The 17,178-nt window shown below is 56.8% G+C and overlaps 1 protein-coding gene across 12 annotated transcripts in view; it reads left to right on the top strand.

The window, feature by feature from the left end:
- Nucleotides 1-16,526: 16,526 nt before the first annotated feature.
- The window catches only part of Fgfr2 (fibroblast growth factor receptor 2), a 105,423-nt gene continuing 104,771 nt past the window's right edge, over nucleotides 16,527-17,178 (top strand). For 6 of the 12 annotated variants that reach the window (XM_042701417.1, XM_042701416.1, XM_042701415.1 and 3 more), the window contains exon 1: nucleotides 16,527-16,811. In XM_042701417.1, the coding sequence (XP_042557351.1) occupies nucleotides 16,646-16,811 (166 nt within the window). In that variant the 5' untranslated portion in view covers nucleotides 16,527-16,645. The remainder of the gene's footprint in view (nucleotides 16,812-17,178) is intronic. The other 6 variants (XM_042701411.1, XM_042701410.1, XM_042701409.1 and 3 more) reach the window with 1 other exon arrangement.

The raw sequence follows: 17,178 nt of genomic DNA, 5'->3' as shown, positions 1-17,178 counted from the left end.
AATGAACTGGGCTGGCAGCCTTGGCCCCTCAGGGCCTCGGGGGCCTGTGGTCCTCCAGAGTCGTCTCTTACTGAGTCAGGTGCGAGGCCTTTCATGCCACACCATGGTCCTCCGCCAGGGTGCCCCGTGCCACAGTTCGGGGGCTCCCGGGACATGGGCTTTGCGTTCTGCACACTAGGATGGTCTGAGCAGACTGGGGCGAGTTGGTCACCCATGTTGGCTTGGGTTGTTGCTGGAGATGGCATGGGCTTAAGGGGGAGGGAGGCATCTCTTCCCAGAGGACAACTCCTCCTTGAGGATCTTGGCTGCTGCAGAAGGCAGCTCTGTGTCTGCTCCCCGGAGGTGCTTGTTTGCCCTGGTGCTCTGGGTCGAGTGATGGCTAACACAGGCCCAACTTCCTTCTGGGTGCTGGAGCGCAGTGGCCCCTCCTGCTTTGGGTGAGTAGGGATGTGGGGAGGGAGAGTCTACAGAGTCCCTGTGATTCCTCCCCACCTCCCCCCCCCCCCCGGGCTCCTGCAGTGCTGGGACTGAGTCTACAGAGTCCTTCCGTGGCATGAGGTGCTGGCTCCGTGTTAGCCTCGAGCCTGACCATGGTGCCAACTCCTGTCCTGGGCAGCCCAGGGTCTAGGACAGTGAGGATGTGGCCTAGGCCACCACTTAGAGTGCCTCCCTCTCCTCTACTCCCTCCCTCCCCTCTACCACCTCTCCTTCTCTTCTTTTTCCCTTCCCTCTTTCCCTCCCCTTTCCCAGGATCTAAGCTAATGTGTGGTCAGCATGCAGCCCACTGTCCCTCCAACAGGGCAGTGTCTGGTACCTCAGCCTCTACCCTGTCATCCAGCTGCCAAGCTTTGAGCTGAGGCCGGCCCCGTGCTAGATGCTGGACCGCCCCTTGGGCCACCTGTGTGTCACCCGCCTGGTGTCCTGGGCTCACCTGGGCTCACCTGGGAGGAGGCAGGGCTTGGGCTTGAAGGTCTTGCTGTGTGGCCTCTCCTTCTTGAGCCTCATGGAACACGTGCTCAGAGCAGACCCACTGCACACGGGCCGGGAGGAAGGCTCCAGAAGCCAGGTCCAAAACAGCTGAAAGGCGAGCAGCTCAGGCGGGACGATTCCGTCAACCGCCACCACATCTGTTTATTTTGTTTTTACGTTTCTGAGTGAATGTATATTTCTGCATGTTTAGAGATTGGCAGCCCTGAGGATGAAGTTTATTTATCCACCAGATTCACATCATATAAACAGTTGCAAGCCAGCCTGGCCTCCCGAGTGGCCGGTGCTCCCCGCTCGGTCCTGCTGCAGGCCCGGACGTGGGGGCAACTCCTTCAGCCTACTTCAGGCACGGGGTGGGATTGGGAACAAGCATCTACTCACCATAGGGTCCCATCCAGGTCTTCTGTGGTGGCGCCTGGAGTCATTTAGTTGATTGATTTATTCTGCAAACCATTATTGTTCCTTGCTAAGCTGCTAGATTCTGGCGGTGTGAGATGATGGGCTGGTAGGGGGGGGATGCCCCTCCCTCCCCGGGCGGGGCGGCAGGGAGCAGCGCCCCGAGGGGTCCTCGCTTGTCTCTTCAGTTTCCCCAACAAGGACAGCTGTCCCTTGTCTCCCTCCAGCTCTGCTCTCAGTGAGAGGAGACTTGAAGGAAGCTTCCAGAAGGGAGGAGGGGCCCGAGGCTTCAGTGTTAGGAAGGTCATTCTGCATTCTCCACAGCAGCCTCTCCTGACTGGGGGTCACTCTGCATCCAGCCTTGTTCTAAGTTGTAACATCTGAACGTGCTGAGAGCATGGAGCGGGCTCCGTGGGTCCTGTCTAGCTCTTCCTCCTCAGACCCCCGGGCCAGCAGGAAAACATCCCCAGCAGAGCAAGGGTGAGAACCAGCCACCTCCTTTCCATCCCGCCACCTCCCCGAGTTGGGGTCCATAGATGGCCCTCCACAGGGGCCGTTAACAAGAGGGAGGGCCTTGCGACCGGGAGAGGCAGAGGTGCGATTTCGTGCCTGAAAATGACTCTGCTGAGCCTACAGCTCTCGGAGGCCGGGCCTTCCTGCCTCCATCTCCAACACGCAGGCTTGTTCCAGCCTCCTGGAGCGGCCAGACTTCCTTTATCCTTTATCCGCCAGTGGGGCGGCGTGGGCTGGGAGCCATGGCTGTGGGATTGGAAGCGTGGCCAGGCCTGGGCTCGGGGGGCCCCGGAGGCGTGAGAGAGAAGCACCGTTCCTCCGCACACATTCGCTTGCTACCCTAGTGGCTGGCCACAGTGACCCGGAGGGGTGTGATTTAATCCTTGCCACCTGCCGCTGCTTATTGAACCAGCCAGAGGTTTGGGCCCATGCTGAGCACTTTTCCAGCAACCTGTGATTTCCCCCCCACCCCCCCTACAGAATAGAATTTGAAGTTTTGCCCCCTCTCCCCCCCACCCCATGTCTACAGCATTGTTTGATCATGAGATCTCTAGTGAACTTGAGAGGATCCATGTAACTGGCACCTTCTAAGAAGAGAGACAGGGGACACAAGGGAGGACTTTGGGAGTGGAGGAATGCTGAGCAATGCCAGGGGGCCTGGGATGGCCCAGGGGGCGCATGGCCACCAGGCATGAGAAAAGGAAAGAGGGGAATATTCTAGAAGCTATAGCCGTGGTCCAGCCCCATAGACACCTTCACTAGGTAGGGACCTCTGGCACCTGCAACCTGGAGATGAGGGTCCCTGTCATTTGACACCACTGGTGTTGTGTCCCTTGGTTACAAACAGCCTTAGGAAAAGAATACTCCTTGTTTTCCCCCCAACCATCATTACCCCATCTGTTGTAAGTAGAAAAGCGCCCCATTAAAGGTATATCTCGTTTAATCCCCAGAATCTAGTAAAACAGACTTTGCAGACCGAAGGGAGATTATTTGCGGCGAGCCAGGTAATCGCGCCAGGCCTTCTCTAGGCCTCGTTTCTTCAAGGGGAGTGGAGGAGATGAGGCGGAAGGGAGCCATCTGGGATGATGACCATTTGGCATGCTGACCATGCGGGCCGGGCCCCTGGGCTGCATAGCACAGGAGCGGAATCTGGCCAACACCCGGCCCGGCGTGAAGGTAGATGATTGCAGGGTCTCTGAAGGGAGGGAGCCCTGGTGCCCTGACAACTCCTCCATCTCAGCGGAGCCCACCCAGACTCCTGGCCCAAGCCTTTCCAGACAGCACGCTGGCGTGGTTGTCAGCCTGTAAACGTGGCTTGTGGCAGCAACAGGAAGCCACAGTCCTTCCAATCCAGTGCTGGAAGTGAGGCTCAGCCCAGCCAGGCCAGGTGACCGGTCCAAGCTCAGAAAGCTGGTCAGCCGAGAAACTCATGCACCCCAGGTAGGACTGAAACCCAGATCTAGGAGACTTACCTGTGGAAAGCTTAGGAATCTGTAGCGGAGGTAGGGAAGAGGTAAACCAAGTCAGGTAAGCCAGTTGTTCCTGAGAGGAACGTGGCAGGATCACAGGCAGGAGGAGCTGTGATTCAAGCTGGGGGGACTGCCCGGGACCAGCAGGCCCTACGGACCAGAGAGCCAGGGAGAGCAGCGGCGGCCAGCGCTGGGCAACAGCCAGAGAAAGGAGCTGGGGACTGCGCACAGTTGTAGCCAGTTTGTTTGCCTCCATTTTGGGCAAGGGTTCCATTTTGCCCCTCAGCTCCCCCTAGGATGGCAGAGATGGGACAGGAGCCACAGACGGCTGCTACAGGCTCTTCATCAATCCTTCTGAAGTCTCCAGCAGACCCTGGCCGGAAGGTGGGAATCAGGAAAGCCACATTCTGTGGGCGCGTGGTGTCTGGGCTTTGAGGGGGGGGGGGGGGAAGGACAGGCCTCTGGCAAGGGAGTGCCAAGTGCTTCCGGTGTGGAGATGCTCAGCAGGTCACTGGGACTCCAGCAGGCAGACCTGCGGCCTGGTGCTTTCACTCCACACGCTCTCCGGAGTAGCTTTGTATTCCAGTTGTCTGCGGGGTCTGAGCCCACAGCTGCCCGTAGATGCCGGCATCTGCCGCGCAAGCTCCTTTCTGTACACTGGCATCGCATCTGCATATAACTCCCCACAGTCTATCATCAACTTAAAATCACCTCTCCAGTTATTTCTATGCCCAACATACCATCAACCTGGGGCGGAGAGTCACCATGCTGCACACAAGTGCTGTATACGTTTGGTGGAAATTTGATTTCTTTTTCCTTCCCAAATACTGTGAATCCTCAGCTGGGTGAACCTGTGGTTACGAGATCTGTGAGGGTGGAGAGCTAACTGTACTTCATTTGACAGATGAGAATGTTCTAGAAGGAGCAGACAGGCTCACTACAGGTGGGTGGACTCCAGCACCACATTCATAGTCCCCGGGGACACGGGCCAGGCCCTTTCCTCTTGCCTGTGCGCTAGAGCGAGCTAGCAGTGCCACAGCCCGGTTAGTGAGGGGGGGGGGTCACAGAGTGCCCCCCCCACAGTCTATGAGAGGGACTCATGCTAGCCCACCTGACACCCAAGGCTGGGCCAGGGGGACAGTTACCATGGATTTGCAGGTGGGGTCCTCCCAGGGCTTCCAGTGACCTGGATAGGTGACTGGTGCCCAAGGCCCGGCAGCGCGGGCGGCCGAGGAGGGAAGCGCCCGCTGTGTAGAGGTCCCCATGCAGGACAGCTTTGGGGGTGTCAGGGAGGAGGGAGGGGCGAGGGCCGAAGCAGGGCTTGGGGGAGGGAGCTGCGGCCCCCTCTCCTGGAGTTCGGGGCCCAGGCGGACACCCCGGGGAGACTGCAGACGTGCACCTCGATTTTGTGATCCTGGGTGGAGAGTTGCCATCTCGAGCTGCCCGCCCTACCTGGGGCGAAGCCACCCCGAAGACAAGCCCAAGGTGGTAGGCAACAGGCCGGGGGTGGGCTGGGGGGCTGCCACCCCGCATCCCTGCAGGATGCCGAGCCCCAGCTTCAGGCCAAGCTCCTGCGTCCCCGCTGCGCACACGCCTTGACCTCTCTGGGCACCTGCCCAGCCCCGCACAGCGGCGGGGCGCGGGCGAGACGGCGCCGCGGGCAGCCTGAAAGCCCCGGGCCTGCGCCCCGGGCCTGCGCCCCCCGGCCGCCCTTCCTGTCCATGCGCGGACGCCCGCGGCCACACGGGGGCGCTGGCGCCCACCGCCCGCCTCCCGGAGCGGAGCCCGGAGAACAAAGGGAGCCCGGGGCGGGGCCCGGCTCACCTGGGCCACCTGCTCCCGGCCTTGGGCCCCCGCGCCGGGCCGCGTCCGCCCCACGAGGGAGTGAGCTCTGGGTCAACGTTCCCCTTCGAACCCTCTCTGATGGCCCGGGGACAAAACGTAAGCCCTCTGGGACGCTGCGGTTCCGGCCCCCTGCCGGTGCTCGGCTCCCCTCTGCGAACCCAGGACCCTGGCCGCGCGCCCTGGGCCCCCTTGCGGGTGTGAGCACGGAGCTTTCCCTCACTTTAGGACCAAGTGGAGATGATGTCTCCAGCGCAGAAATCCACAGGAAAGAGGGGGGAGGAGGCAAATGAGGACACAGCACCCTGCGGGCGGCACCTGCACTGTCTGACTCCCCACCTTCTCAGTGGAAGCCTGTGAAGGGGCTGTGGAGACTGAGTTGGAGCTGTCCATCAACCGGCCAGAATCCACCCAGGCGCTGCTGGGTGCAATTCCAGCGCATTAAACGGCCCCAACTAGCCAGGTAGGGCTAGTGGTTCCCCTAAAAGTCCCTTTCCCCCCAAAACTGTGGTCCAAGATCAGTTCGCAAGGCCTTGGCCCTCTTGGCTCAGGAAGCCTTTTTCCCCACCCAGTGTGCCCAGCTGGGAGTCCTCAAAGATCTGAGGAGCACTGATCCTCACAGAGAGGAACTGAGGGTGTCTAGAAAGTTCCTCAGAGGCCCCTTGAAGGGGCTCCCAGGCTCAGGAAGAGGTTAAATCACTTTCATTTAGTCAACAGTGAAGTGCTGTATGTGTCTGTCTTGAAGTTCCCATTCTAAGGAGTAGAGTTCTTGTTCCTAAACTCACAGTCAGCTCAGGGATGCGAGTTCCCTTGCAAACTTCCAGGAGGAGAATGTGGGAAGCCTGGGCATCCCGTAGCCCAGTTTAACACAGCATCTGCCCTGATGGAAATATCCTATCACCTCTGAACTGTACAGTACCGCAGCCCTAGCCACAGGTGGCTGGGGAATACTCAAAATGTGGTCAGCACGCCCAAGGTGCTGAAGTTTAACTCTAAATGATCGCATTGATCAGTGACTACTGAACAGCTCCAGGTAGTGATGTGGGGCCAGAGGGGTGGGAGCTGGGGGTATAATAGAATATGATCATGAAGCTATTCGTCATTTGTCACACACTGGCTAGCACTACGTGTGTGGTTTTTCTGCAGTCCGCTGGGAGGCGCTGTGGTGGCTGGGAAGGTGACAGAAGGGCCTGGAGTCTTGCCCCCAGATATGTCATAAATTACTCACAAACAGCAACAGGCTAGGCTTAGCTGATCTTCCTGGCACATCCTCATTACCAGTAGTCAGGAGGTCAGAAGCAATCTGGTGTGCTTCCAGCCTGAGGTCCAACAATCCTTTAAAGTGGATGTGGACTTCCGGTGACACCCGGTCATCCTGTAAATGTAAACGTCTCAGCTTCTTTGAGCCTCCAGCCAGAGGCCGGAATCTTCAGCAATGGCCAGAGATCATAGAAGGGTTTATCTCCCAAGGAGGGGGACACACTGAGGACACTAGGGAAGGTGAGGTTAAGGGTGGGGATAGGGTGGGGCACACTCGCTCAGTGACGTTTCCCAGAAGCTCACCTAGCCCTTTGGATAACCTGGGATGGAAAACCCATCTGGGTTGCTGAGTGACGTGTGGTTTCTACCCGCCCTCCTCTTCCTGTATGGCTTGTCAATCATCTGGAGGCTTTGAGCATTGTAGACATTGCATGTGGCTGGTTTGGCCAACCAGTTAATTGACCAATTTCCCTTTATATATACAGACAGGCAGATGCCAGGTGCCAAAGGTCAGAGCTTGCCTCTGGCCACAGAGGTGCATAGCACAAGGGGGCAGTGGCAAGGCCACATGGAGGGCTCAGGAATACCCTCCCTGGAGATTTCCTTCCTTTCCTTTCCTTTCCTTCCTTTCTCCCTCCCTCCTCTCTTTATTTCTATCTTTTGGCAAATATTAATATGTTAGATCTCTCAAACTTTGGCACGATCTCAAACTTTGGCACCAGTCTCTCTTAGGAACACAAAGATTTTCCTACAAAGTCACTGACTGCCATATCTCACCTGAACAAATCTAGAACAATCTCCAACATGATCTCATATCCAGACCATACTAAACATTTCCCAACTACCCCCTCATACTGTCTTCAACAGGGTGTTTTGAGGATTCAGAATGCACACCAAGTTTCCTCAGTTGCCTGTTACATTTTGAGCAACAGATCTGGCCCCCCATTCATCAAAGTCAAATGGGTAGAGGGTTTTTAAGGGTTAACTAATCTTCAACCCAAGTCTTAAGACTTTCCCATGGCCATTTATTTATGTTTGAAAACCGTATTGATAAGCTTCACCCTTTGAGCCACCAATTGGCCCTTGATGCTTCGATACTGAACACCTCAAACCGAGCTGAAGAAACAGGCATGAGGAGGAGGGGTCTCATCCTCGGATGACCTAAGGATGCATTTGAACCTGTAGGTCTTTGCAGCATCCACAGCCAGGCTCACTATCACAGGTGCGTCCCTCACCGATGGGTAGGTGATGGCTTTCTGGAAACAGTTAAGTTTTACTCAAAACATCTCGGTTCTATGAAGAGTTGAACTTCTGAAAAAGAGCTGGATGGCATGACAGGCTTGAAGGCCAACTTCCGGTCTCCTGTGAACCTCCTTGCTCTTGGTCGGGTGGGTCTCATAAGGAAGAGCCACAGTGTCACTCACACCACGCACCGAGCAGGGAGGGAGCACAACAGAAAGAGCGGTGCTCTTATTTAAAAGCTCTTCAAAGAAGCTCAAGGTCTCGAGCTTTTTCCTGAGCTCTGGGTGTTACAACCCGTGAGGGCTCGGGTCCATTCCCAGCACATAGGGAAGAGGGGAGCAGGGGAGGCTCCTTCCTTGAGGCTAACTGTGGCCTCCAGTGTGAAAAATACCTTCTCTCCCACACTGGCCAACTCCCTCCCTTGCCGCCTTCCAGGAGCACTGCTCGGGAGCAGAGGGTCTTGTCCAGTCCCGGACAACCTTCTGTGCAGATGACCCAGAGTCTGTCTCTGGAAGCAAAGCCTCAAAGCCAGACAGAGCTTCCAGGAGGCCTTCGTCCCCAGGGAAGCCGGGGAAGCCTTCAGCTTGGTTGATCCAGACCCCCTGCTAAGTTTAGCATCACTGCTGACTCTGGGTAGAGGGATCAATGATTTTTACTCGGTGCAATGCTCCCCAGAGATGGGCAGAGCTGCACACTCAGTCCAATCCCTCAGCGTTCCAGGAATAAAGAGGCTTGCTGGCATCATGAGCGTGGGCTTCCTTCACGTTCTGGCCATAGATTGAGATGTCCTTTAAAGAATGAAATCTATCAAGAATCCTTCTCAGCCTGTATTCATCTAACTTTTCTATGGCTACTAAGGAGGCTGAAGCGTGAGGGTAGTGCTTCGAAGCCAGTTTGGGCAGGGAGACTCTTAGCTTCAATTAACCAGCAAAAAGCTGGAAATTAGAGGCGTGGCTTCAATGGTGAGGCCCATTCTTGAGCAGAAAAGGCCCAGAGAGTCAAATCCTTGCATTCAAGCTCCAGGACTGGCACACCCACCACCACCACCACAAATCCCAAGAGAAGTTATTTAAAAGAAGATTCCAGATCTCTCCCAGGGAGCCAGTGGCGGTGGGGGGAGGGGTGCTCCAGCCCTTTCTTTTTCTCTGAGCTCAGCCAAAGTGGGAGCTTGAAATGTGAGGGGCGTCCTGACGTCCTAATATCTGAATGTCCCTACTATCTGCGGTCCTCTTCCTTACCATTCAAGGATCCTTGCCGGGGGCGCGGGGGGAGGGGGGGGGGAGAGAGAGAGAGAGAGAGAAGAGAGAGGAGCTTCTTGAGGGCTTTTGAGAAAAATAAAAAGGTGACTACTCAAGTCATTTTGTGAAGGGGAGAGTTGGGGCCCACGGGGGGGGGGGGGTGGATGGGGAGGTTGGTGAATGTGACCTTGTCTGGACCTTCTTTCAGTGGAAACCGGTGTTGATGGCCGCTCTTCGTTCAGTTCAAACCGTCACCTTTAGTTCTTGCTGCTGTTCAGCCTTCACCCCAGAACATCAGCAGATCGGGGCTTATTTATTCACACTCAGCAGTGGAAGCTCATTAATAGGCTGATTAGCAAAACCATTCACGGGAGGCCAGGGACAAAAGGGGTTCCAGCCACTTAAAGAGGGAAGAGAGAGGGGGAAAAAGCTATAAAGAGATTCTTTTCTCATTCAGAAGCCTTCTGGGTTGGGGTGAACTTTTTCTAGGGCCCTCTGAGGTTACTGGGGCCTAACTGTGATGCCTAGATTTAAAAAAAAATTCCAAACATGCTTTTTTTCCCCCCTCCTCCTCCTCCTCTTCTTCTTTCTTTTTTTATTTGCATTTCTTACAACTCCACAGTTGTGAACTCTCGGGCTTCCTTGGCGTCAGCTTGGACACTTTCCTTCCCGTCTTCGCATCCCTAGAGAGCAGAGCCTTCAAACTGCATCTGGACATTAAAATAAGTGTTGTCACTTGTTTTCCGAGAGGGCTTCCTTCCCATTCACTGGACATAAAGGTAGCTATGAATGGGGGACAGGGACTTCAAGCTTCCTGCCACATTAATTTATGTGAGAATGTGCCGTTTTTAATGGCCATGGTGGCCCTGGAAGGACTGGGCTGAGAATATAAAGATGTAAGTTTCAGCTCTGGTCAGGCCGACCGACTTCCTACTCAACACACTTTGTAGTCCTATGTCTGAGAACTCAGAATCACATTGGACTAAATGACACCTGGGCACCTGGCTTGGGATGTCGTTTATTAATTATCTGTGTGTGTGTGTGCACGCGTGTGTGCGTGCGTGCGTGTGTGCACCCATCACGGGACTTTTACTCAGGGACTATGTGCTGTCCTTGAGCTTTTTTGCTCAAGGCTAACCCTCTACCACTTGAGTCACAGAGCTACTTCCAGCTTTTTTTTTTTTTTTTTTTCTGGTTAATTAGTGAAAAGAGTCTCATGGAATTCCTTACTTGGACTGGCTTTGAACCGTGAGCCTCAGATCTCTAGAATTACAGGCCTGAGCCACTGGCACCTAGCTGTTTTTGTAAAAAAAATATATTTTAAAGTAGCTATGCAAGGGTTTTCAATTCAACATGTAAGTTTCCGAGAACATCCTAAGCATCTAGACTGATCAGTCTGTTTGCAAATTGGGCTATTATTTTTGTTGTCAAATTTCCAAGCTATAATTTCATAGCCTTGTGCCCTAGGTGTTTAAGTGGATTCCTCACCCTAGGCTTTGAAGTCATTTGCATAAAGTTTTCCAGGTTGCGTTGTGAATAATAATGCTTTTCTATCTAGTGATGTTGGTACCTGGAGAACACAGGACTGCAAATGTTCTGACGTGTTCTCAGGTCTGTGAGCCCCACTTCCATCCCCTGGGGTCGGGTTTGTCTGCCCCCTCCCACCTCAGGCCTCCTGGGCACTCTAAAGCAACTCTGGGTTTAGGGACCTTCTTTATAGAAAAATAATTAAGGCTTTATCCATGTGGACTTGAATTCACACATGGACCACTCAGGAGCTGGAAGACTGAGGAGGGAGAAGTATAATTTGAAGATAAATTATCCCAAAGACAGCCAAGGGGAATGGATGGATGGAAACATACAAATTCTAATCAGTCACAGCCTAGTAGTTAGTGGAAAAATCAGATTTTTGCACTTGAAGACTATAAGATATAAAGTGAAGAAATTATCTATTGAATGTCAGCAGTTGTTAATGGCAGAGTTGATTATTTAGGCTTTTTCTTTAATTTTTTTTCTATTTTGTTTTCCTTTCTCCTTCCTCCCCTCCCTCCCCCCCCCCATTTTTGTGTGCCACTACTGGGGTTTGAACTCAGGGCCTAGCTAGGCATTGTCTCTTAGCTTTTTCACTCAACGCTGGTGCTCTACCACTTAAGCCACAGCTCTACTTCTGGCTTTTTGGTGGTTAATTGGAGATGTGTCTCATGGACTGTCCTACTCAGGCTGGCTTTGAACCACAATCTTCAGATCTCAGCCTCCTGAGTAGTGAAGGTTACAGCTGTGAGCCACTGACGCTCCGCCTTTTTAATGTTTTTTAAATTTAAGTTTTGTATTTGCGCTTGGGATGGAATCTGGGCCTCACATATCCTAAGAAAGTGCTCTCCTACTGGGCCACATCCCTGGCCGCTCTTTGGCCCCTTTTGAATTTGTTTGTAATAATCCACACTTAGGTTGTTAAAGAGCACTTTCCTCCCCTACAGATTTTAATTTTTATTTATTTGTATTTTTTTTTTTTTTTAATAACCGCGCCGCGATTCAAAGCCAGGCTCAAACCACTAGCCGGCTGTGTTGCCCCGGGAAGGTGACTTAACCTCTCTTATCCGCAGTTTCCTTATCAGAAACCCGGAGTTTTACTCTGCTGGGCTACCTATTCAGCATGCCCTTCCCCTGGCAAGGCCTCCACAGAGCCTGCTCCCCTCTTTTCTGCGTTCCTTTTGTTCAGTGCAGAAAAGTGCAACACCGTCCTGCAAACCTTGGCCCGTGGCTCCCTCTTCTCCACACACTTCCCTCGCCCGGGTACCCGGCAGCAGCCGTCGGCGAAGGCTCCTTCGGGGGAGAGCATCCCGCCCCTCGAGCCCTAGGAGGCCGGGGGGACCACGAACGCCCCAACCCCGGGCCACCCTCGCGGGCCAGGGCGGGGAGGCGGCGGCGACCCGGGGAAGGGGGGCGGCGCAGGGATCCGGCCGTCTTTTCGGGAGTCCCCCGCGACCCCGCCTCCCCGGCCGGCCCCGGGGACCCGGCCTCCGGGGGCGGGGGTCTCCCCGCGGCTCCGGGGCGTCGGGAGGCGCGCGGGGCTCGGGGCGCACGGCGCTGATTGGCAGAGCGGGCGCCGCCGTCCAGGAAACGGCTCGGGTTTCAGCGGGGGCGTGACCCGCCGGCGGAGGCGGCGGCGGCGGCGGCGCGGGCGGCGCAGGGAGAGCGCCGGAGAGCGGCGGCGGGCGCGGCGCGGGCGCGGAGCGAGCGAGCCAGCCCGAGACCCTGCGGAGCCGCGCGGCCCCTCGAGCTCGGGCGCCGCGGGCTGCCGGCGCGTGCCTCCTCCTCCCGGGCCGGCGGGGGCCGGGCGCCAGCCCCGGAGCCGAGCCGCAGCTCCCCCGCGGGCTCCGAGCGTTCGCAACTTGGGAGCGAAGTTTGGGAGAGGAACCGCCGAGCCCCAGTCCTTTATTCCTCTCCCTCCCCGACCCCGAGGGTGGCCTGCGGGGGAGCCATGGTCGCGCCCCTCCGTCGGCGGGGGAGCGCCTGAAGCCTCGGAGCCCCGGCGCCCGCCGGAGCCCACGGATCGCTGTCTGCGTGGAGTTTCCCCCCCTCGCCGGGGCTGCTCGCCGGCTCCATCCCGACCCGCGCCGGGCGCCGGGACTGCGCGGATCTCCGCGGCTCGTTGCCATTCAAGGTAATCGCCGCGCCGGACGTCCCCGGGAGCTTCGCCCGCGGGAGGGTGGGCGCCGGGGCGCGGGGCGCCCGGTCCCCGCGGGGCGCGGGGGGCCGCCGCGCTGGGGGGGAGTGCGCGCCCGGCTCTTCCCCTGTGGGCTGGGTAGGTGATGGGGGAGGCGGGTGCGGGCTGACGGCCGGACTTCGGGGAGTGCCGGCTGCAGCATCTCATCCAGATGCTGACATCTGCCTCCGCCACCGGCGCCCCCTTCCCTGTCAGACTCGGGCGGGCGCAGTCGTGCGGACCCGGGACCTGGGGCTCGCCGTGGGGTGGGGACCCCCACCTTCAGGGGGTGGTGGTGATGCCAGGTGGGTTCCCCGGAGGGGTGGCGACGGCTGCGCGAGCGGCACCCGCGGGGAGGTCCTGCGCCCCTGGCCGCGCGCCCGGGGACGAGGAGGCGCGCGGGACCGACGTTCCCCGGCGCGCCGCCGGCTCGGCCGCGTCGCCAGCCCCGACGAGTCCGAACTTGCGCGCCCGTGGCTCCCGCGCCGCCGGGTCGGCGGGGGCCCCCGGCGCGGCGCTGGCTCCGACCCGCGCCGTCCCGGAGGCTGGCGCCGGAGGCCCCCGCCCGGGGGCGACAAGCGTCCGCCGCGAGCCTGGCTGAGACTCGGTCCCGCGGCCGGCGCGGCCCGGAGAGCTGGCGTCTCCCCCGACCCTCCTCCCCGCCGCCAGCCCTCTCCGCGGCGGACCTGCTTCCCAACTCCGGGCGCCCACTCCGTGTTGGGTGTGAAATGCTATCAACATTTAAAACCCCATTGTCCCCCGTGTCCCCGATCCCGGTAAATCTGCCACCGGCCTCGCCTCATTTTCATCTGAAAAGCCTGTTTAGTTTGAATAGAAAAGCAATCAGGCGCCCCTCTCCCGCTCTCGCTGGAATGTCAATTAAAATGCAGATGTCTCCGCGCCCCCGAGCGCTGCGGGGTGGGGGTGCACGGGGGTGGTGCTCCCCGCTGCCCCCCCCCCCGGCCGGCCGGGCGGGCCCTCGCCCTGGCCCGCGGGCGTGGACGCAGGCCGGCGTCCCGGGCCCGGGCCGGCGTGCACGTGCAGATGCGGACGTGTGCGTGTGTATGGGTATGTGTCTATCGTTCCATATGCTCAGGAATCTCTCCCCGGGATCCGAGCCTTTGACCGCCCAGCCCTGGGGAGCAGTGGGCAGCAGACCTCTGCACCCCCGAGCGGGGTCGGCCCGCAAGGCCAGCAGGCCTCGCGGGGCTTGCCTGGGACTCTGACTACCTGTGAACCGCGCTGCACGTGCTCAGACCTGTCTGTGGTCAGCCCTGGACAGCACCCCACCCCCGACGGGGGGAAAGCCCCTTTGCCACCTCACAGGGCCCCAGCCCTGGCGGGCACTGGGAACCCCAACGCAGCCCTGCCCCTTCCCAGGATGGGCCCTTTGCCTGCCTTGGGGAGCCGCCGTTCGGTGCCGAGGTGCACATGGACTGGGGCGCGGCCGGCGGTGAAGAGCCGTCCTTTAGAGGGAGGCTGGACTCCGCCCTTCCCCGTGCTGCAGAGAAGAGAGTTCCCTTTCAGGGGGAAAAATAAACACGCCGGGGCTTTCACTGGGGCTCAGACTCCAGGAAGGATTATGGTATTGAAGGCAGGAAGCTGGGATTGTGGCCGCCAGCAGCATGCTGGGCCTGTGTTCCCAACACGGAGTCTTGGGACCTAATTATCCCGCCGAGGAGGTCGCAGCACACTTTCTGTCCACTCTGGTTGTGGGTCTCCGCCTTCCTGGGTTTTGAGGAGGGGGCCTGCTCCGAACCAGGGCCCCGGCCTGTAAATGGCTGAAATTCAGCTTTCCAGGGCAAGCCAGGGGGCAGATGCAATGCTGAAGAAGGAGCTCTGGGCACTGTTCATTTCTTTCTTTTTTTCTTGGCTGGGCTGAGCCTCAGAGGGGGAAAAGGCTGGAGAGGCTGCTGGGGCAAGACCTCCCACGGGGGCGAGGTTGCCTGGGAGGCTGAAAATTCCCCTGCGTTCTGGAAATGCTTAGTAAATCATTGAGACCGTTGCCGTCCCGTCCTCCCACATCTATGTAGACATAGAGAGGGAATTTATCGGCAAAGGCTTTTTGGCCTTCACCAGAAAGAAGAGTCGGGAAGAATCCTTCAAGCTATCTATCTCAAGGCACCGGGCGCTCACACTTGTCATTAGTTTCTCCCAGGCCTTTTTTAAGGAGGCGTTTCCATGATTCCTCTCCTCTCAGCCTCTGTGACAGTAAGGAGAGCAGCTTTAGGGCAGAGCATTGGGGAGATCCTGCCAGTGAAGCCCCGGGTCAGGACTTCACACATGAGTCCAGTGTTTTAGAAGCACACATGTAGAGATTTTTGTATTAAACATCTCACTCCACCTTCAGTCTTGTAAAATGTGCCCACTTGACGGACTGTAGAAGCCTAAAGCTGGTACCACGTTTCCTGCTGTTGAGTTGATCAAATTCTCTTAACTTGTGCATTTTCACCCAACTCTTTAGTCACTGAGGGCTATTGAATGAATTTAAAGGTATTTGGAGCCAGGAACCGATGACTCCTGCCTGTAATCCTAGCTACTCGGGAGGCTGAGATTTGAAGATTTTGGTTGGAAGCCAGTCTGAGTAGACAAATCCAGGAGACTCTTATCTTCAGTTAACCACCCCAAAAAGCCAGAAGTGGAGCTGTAACTCAAATGGTAGAGTGCCAGCCTTGCGTGAAAAAGCCAAACCCCAGAATATAAGAGGGACTGAGGATTTAGCTCAGTGGAAGTGCACTTGCCTGGCAAGTGCAAGGCCCTGACACACACACACACACACACACACACACACACACACTCCATTTGGACTATTTATGCTTTTGGGAAATTATTCTGTGCCTATGCTTTTGGGAAAATTTTCAAGTAGGTAGACAGAATAGTAAGTTGAGTGCTCCCCTGTAATTTCTACTTTGAAATTTTAGCCAATAGATGAACATATTGAAGTTTCAGAGCCAATCGCACACCCTGAAACAGTGTACATATCATCACCATTCCTAATAATCCCTGCATTATTCATCAGACTTTACATCTGCTGTTTCTTAACCTCCCCCCCCACCCCCCCCCCCCCCCGTCGCCCCCCTCCCCCTTGATCACAGGTTGAAGACATTTATTTAGCAGGCCTGCATTGCCATTTAGCCAGTGGAAGGGAATTCAGGCTTTGAATCCCTTTTGGATCAGCGGCTTTGAATGTATTACAGTTTTCTTCATTCTCTGTGAGTGGCTGCTTGGCGAAAGATTGAAACACACGTCTGTGTTTGAAAATGAATCCTGACAAGTGTAAACTGGTGGGAATTTTTCATAGCCTTCCTGAGATTCTTTTGATTTCGCTGCTCTCCTTTCTTCCTGGGAACTACAGCCGTCGTGGGGAGGGGGGCGGGGAAGGGGGAGGGAGGGCACACTGCTCAGCTCCAGCCCAGCTCAAAATGTGAAATGCCTAGCTCAAAGTAGACGCCTCTCCTCTACTGGTCAGCTTCCTAAAGCCCAGCTGGACTAAAGCGAAGTTAAACGAGTTAGGTGTGCCAATATGAGCATTTTTTTCAACTTACTTTGGCAGTTGCCCTTGAAACTAAGGTCAGGTTGCTTCTGCTTTTTTTGAGGACGGTTGGGGCGTTAGTTAGCTGGAAGAGATCCCTGCCTAGCTGAGCTGGCTGGCAGCAAGTACCTGCCTGAATCTTAGAGCAAGGGTTTCTGCCCCCGGTGGACCTGTCTGACCGAGGGCTCCCAGGTGAGGATGGAAAGAGCTCACGCCGTGCACGTTTGAGGGTTGACCAGCGGCAGTCGTCCGTTTGGATTGAGGAGAGCTGGCACTGGGGAAGATTGCACTCACTCACCTCATCTCTTGCAGCGACAGCGGCAGCAGCAGCAGCGGCAGCCCCAGCCCCAGCCCCGAGTGTAGCATCGCGCTCCGCTGCCGCCTCAGCGCCCTGGTTCTTGAGCCCCCAGCTGGGCTGAAGGCGTTGCTGGCGGCCCATGCTCCTAGAGGAAGTGTGCAGATGGGATTAACGTCTACGTGGAGATATGGAAGAGGACCGGGGATTGGCACCGGAACCATGGTCGGCTGGGGTCGCTTCATCTGCCTGGTGGCGGTCACCATGGCAACCTTGTCCCTGGCCCGGCCCTCCTTCAGTTTAGTTGAAGATACCACGTTAGAGCCAGAAGGTAAGTGAGTTCTTTTTTTTTTTTCTTTTACTTTTAGGGTACCAAGTTTGGAGGTTTTTTTTGGGGGGGGGATGGTACTTGGTGGGAAAGCCTGTTTCGGCATCAGTTCCCCTTCTAGGGGAGCAAGGAGAGAGGATGCTGAGGCCCCCCCCCAACACTCCCTCATAATAGCGTGCCCAGGTGGTTTCAGGGTGTGGGTTTCTCTGTGCTGGGTGAGGAGGCGATGGCAAATGCTCTTCAGAGAGTGCCCAGGAGAGCCGAGGGGGTTCGTGTCTTGGCATGATGGCAGGCTGGCGCCCCGGCCTCCGCGTAGCTGTCTCTGGAGGGAGAGCCCTGCTCACAGGGTAGAGCCAACTCACAAAAGGAA

This window comes from Dipodomys spectabilis, unplaced genomic scaffold (assembly GCF_019054845.1).
Source record: "Dipodomys spectabilis isolate Male_0828 unplaced genomic scaffold, ASM1905484v1 ptg000289l, whole genome shotgun sequence".
In the NCBI taxonomy this organism is placed as follows: domain Eukaryota; kingdom Metazoa; phylum Chordata; class Mammalia; order Rodentia; family Heteromyidae; genus Dipodomys; species Dipodomys spectabilis.
The sequence above is the reverse complement of the archived record's forward strand: the minus strand, read 5'-3'. Positions and strand labels throughout refer to the sequence as shown.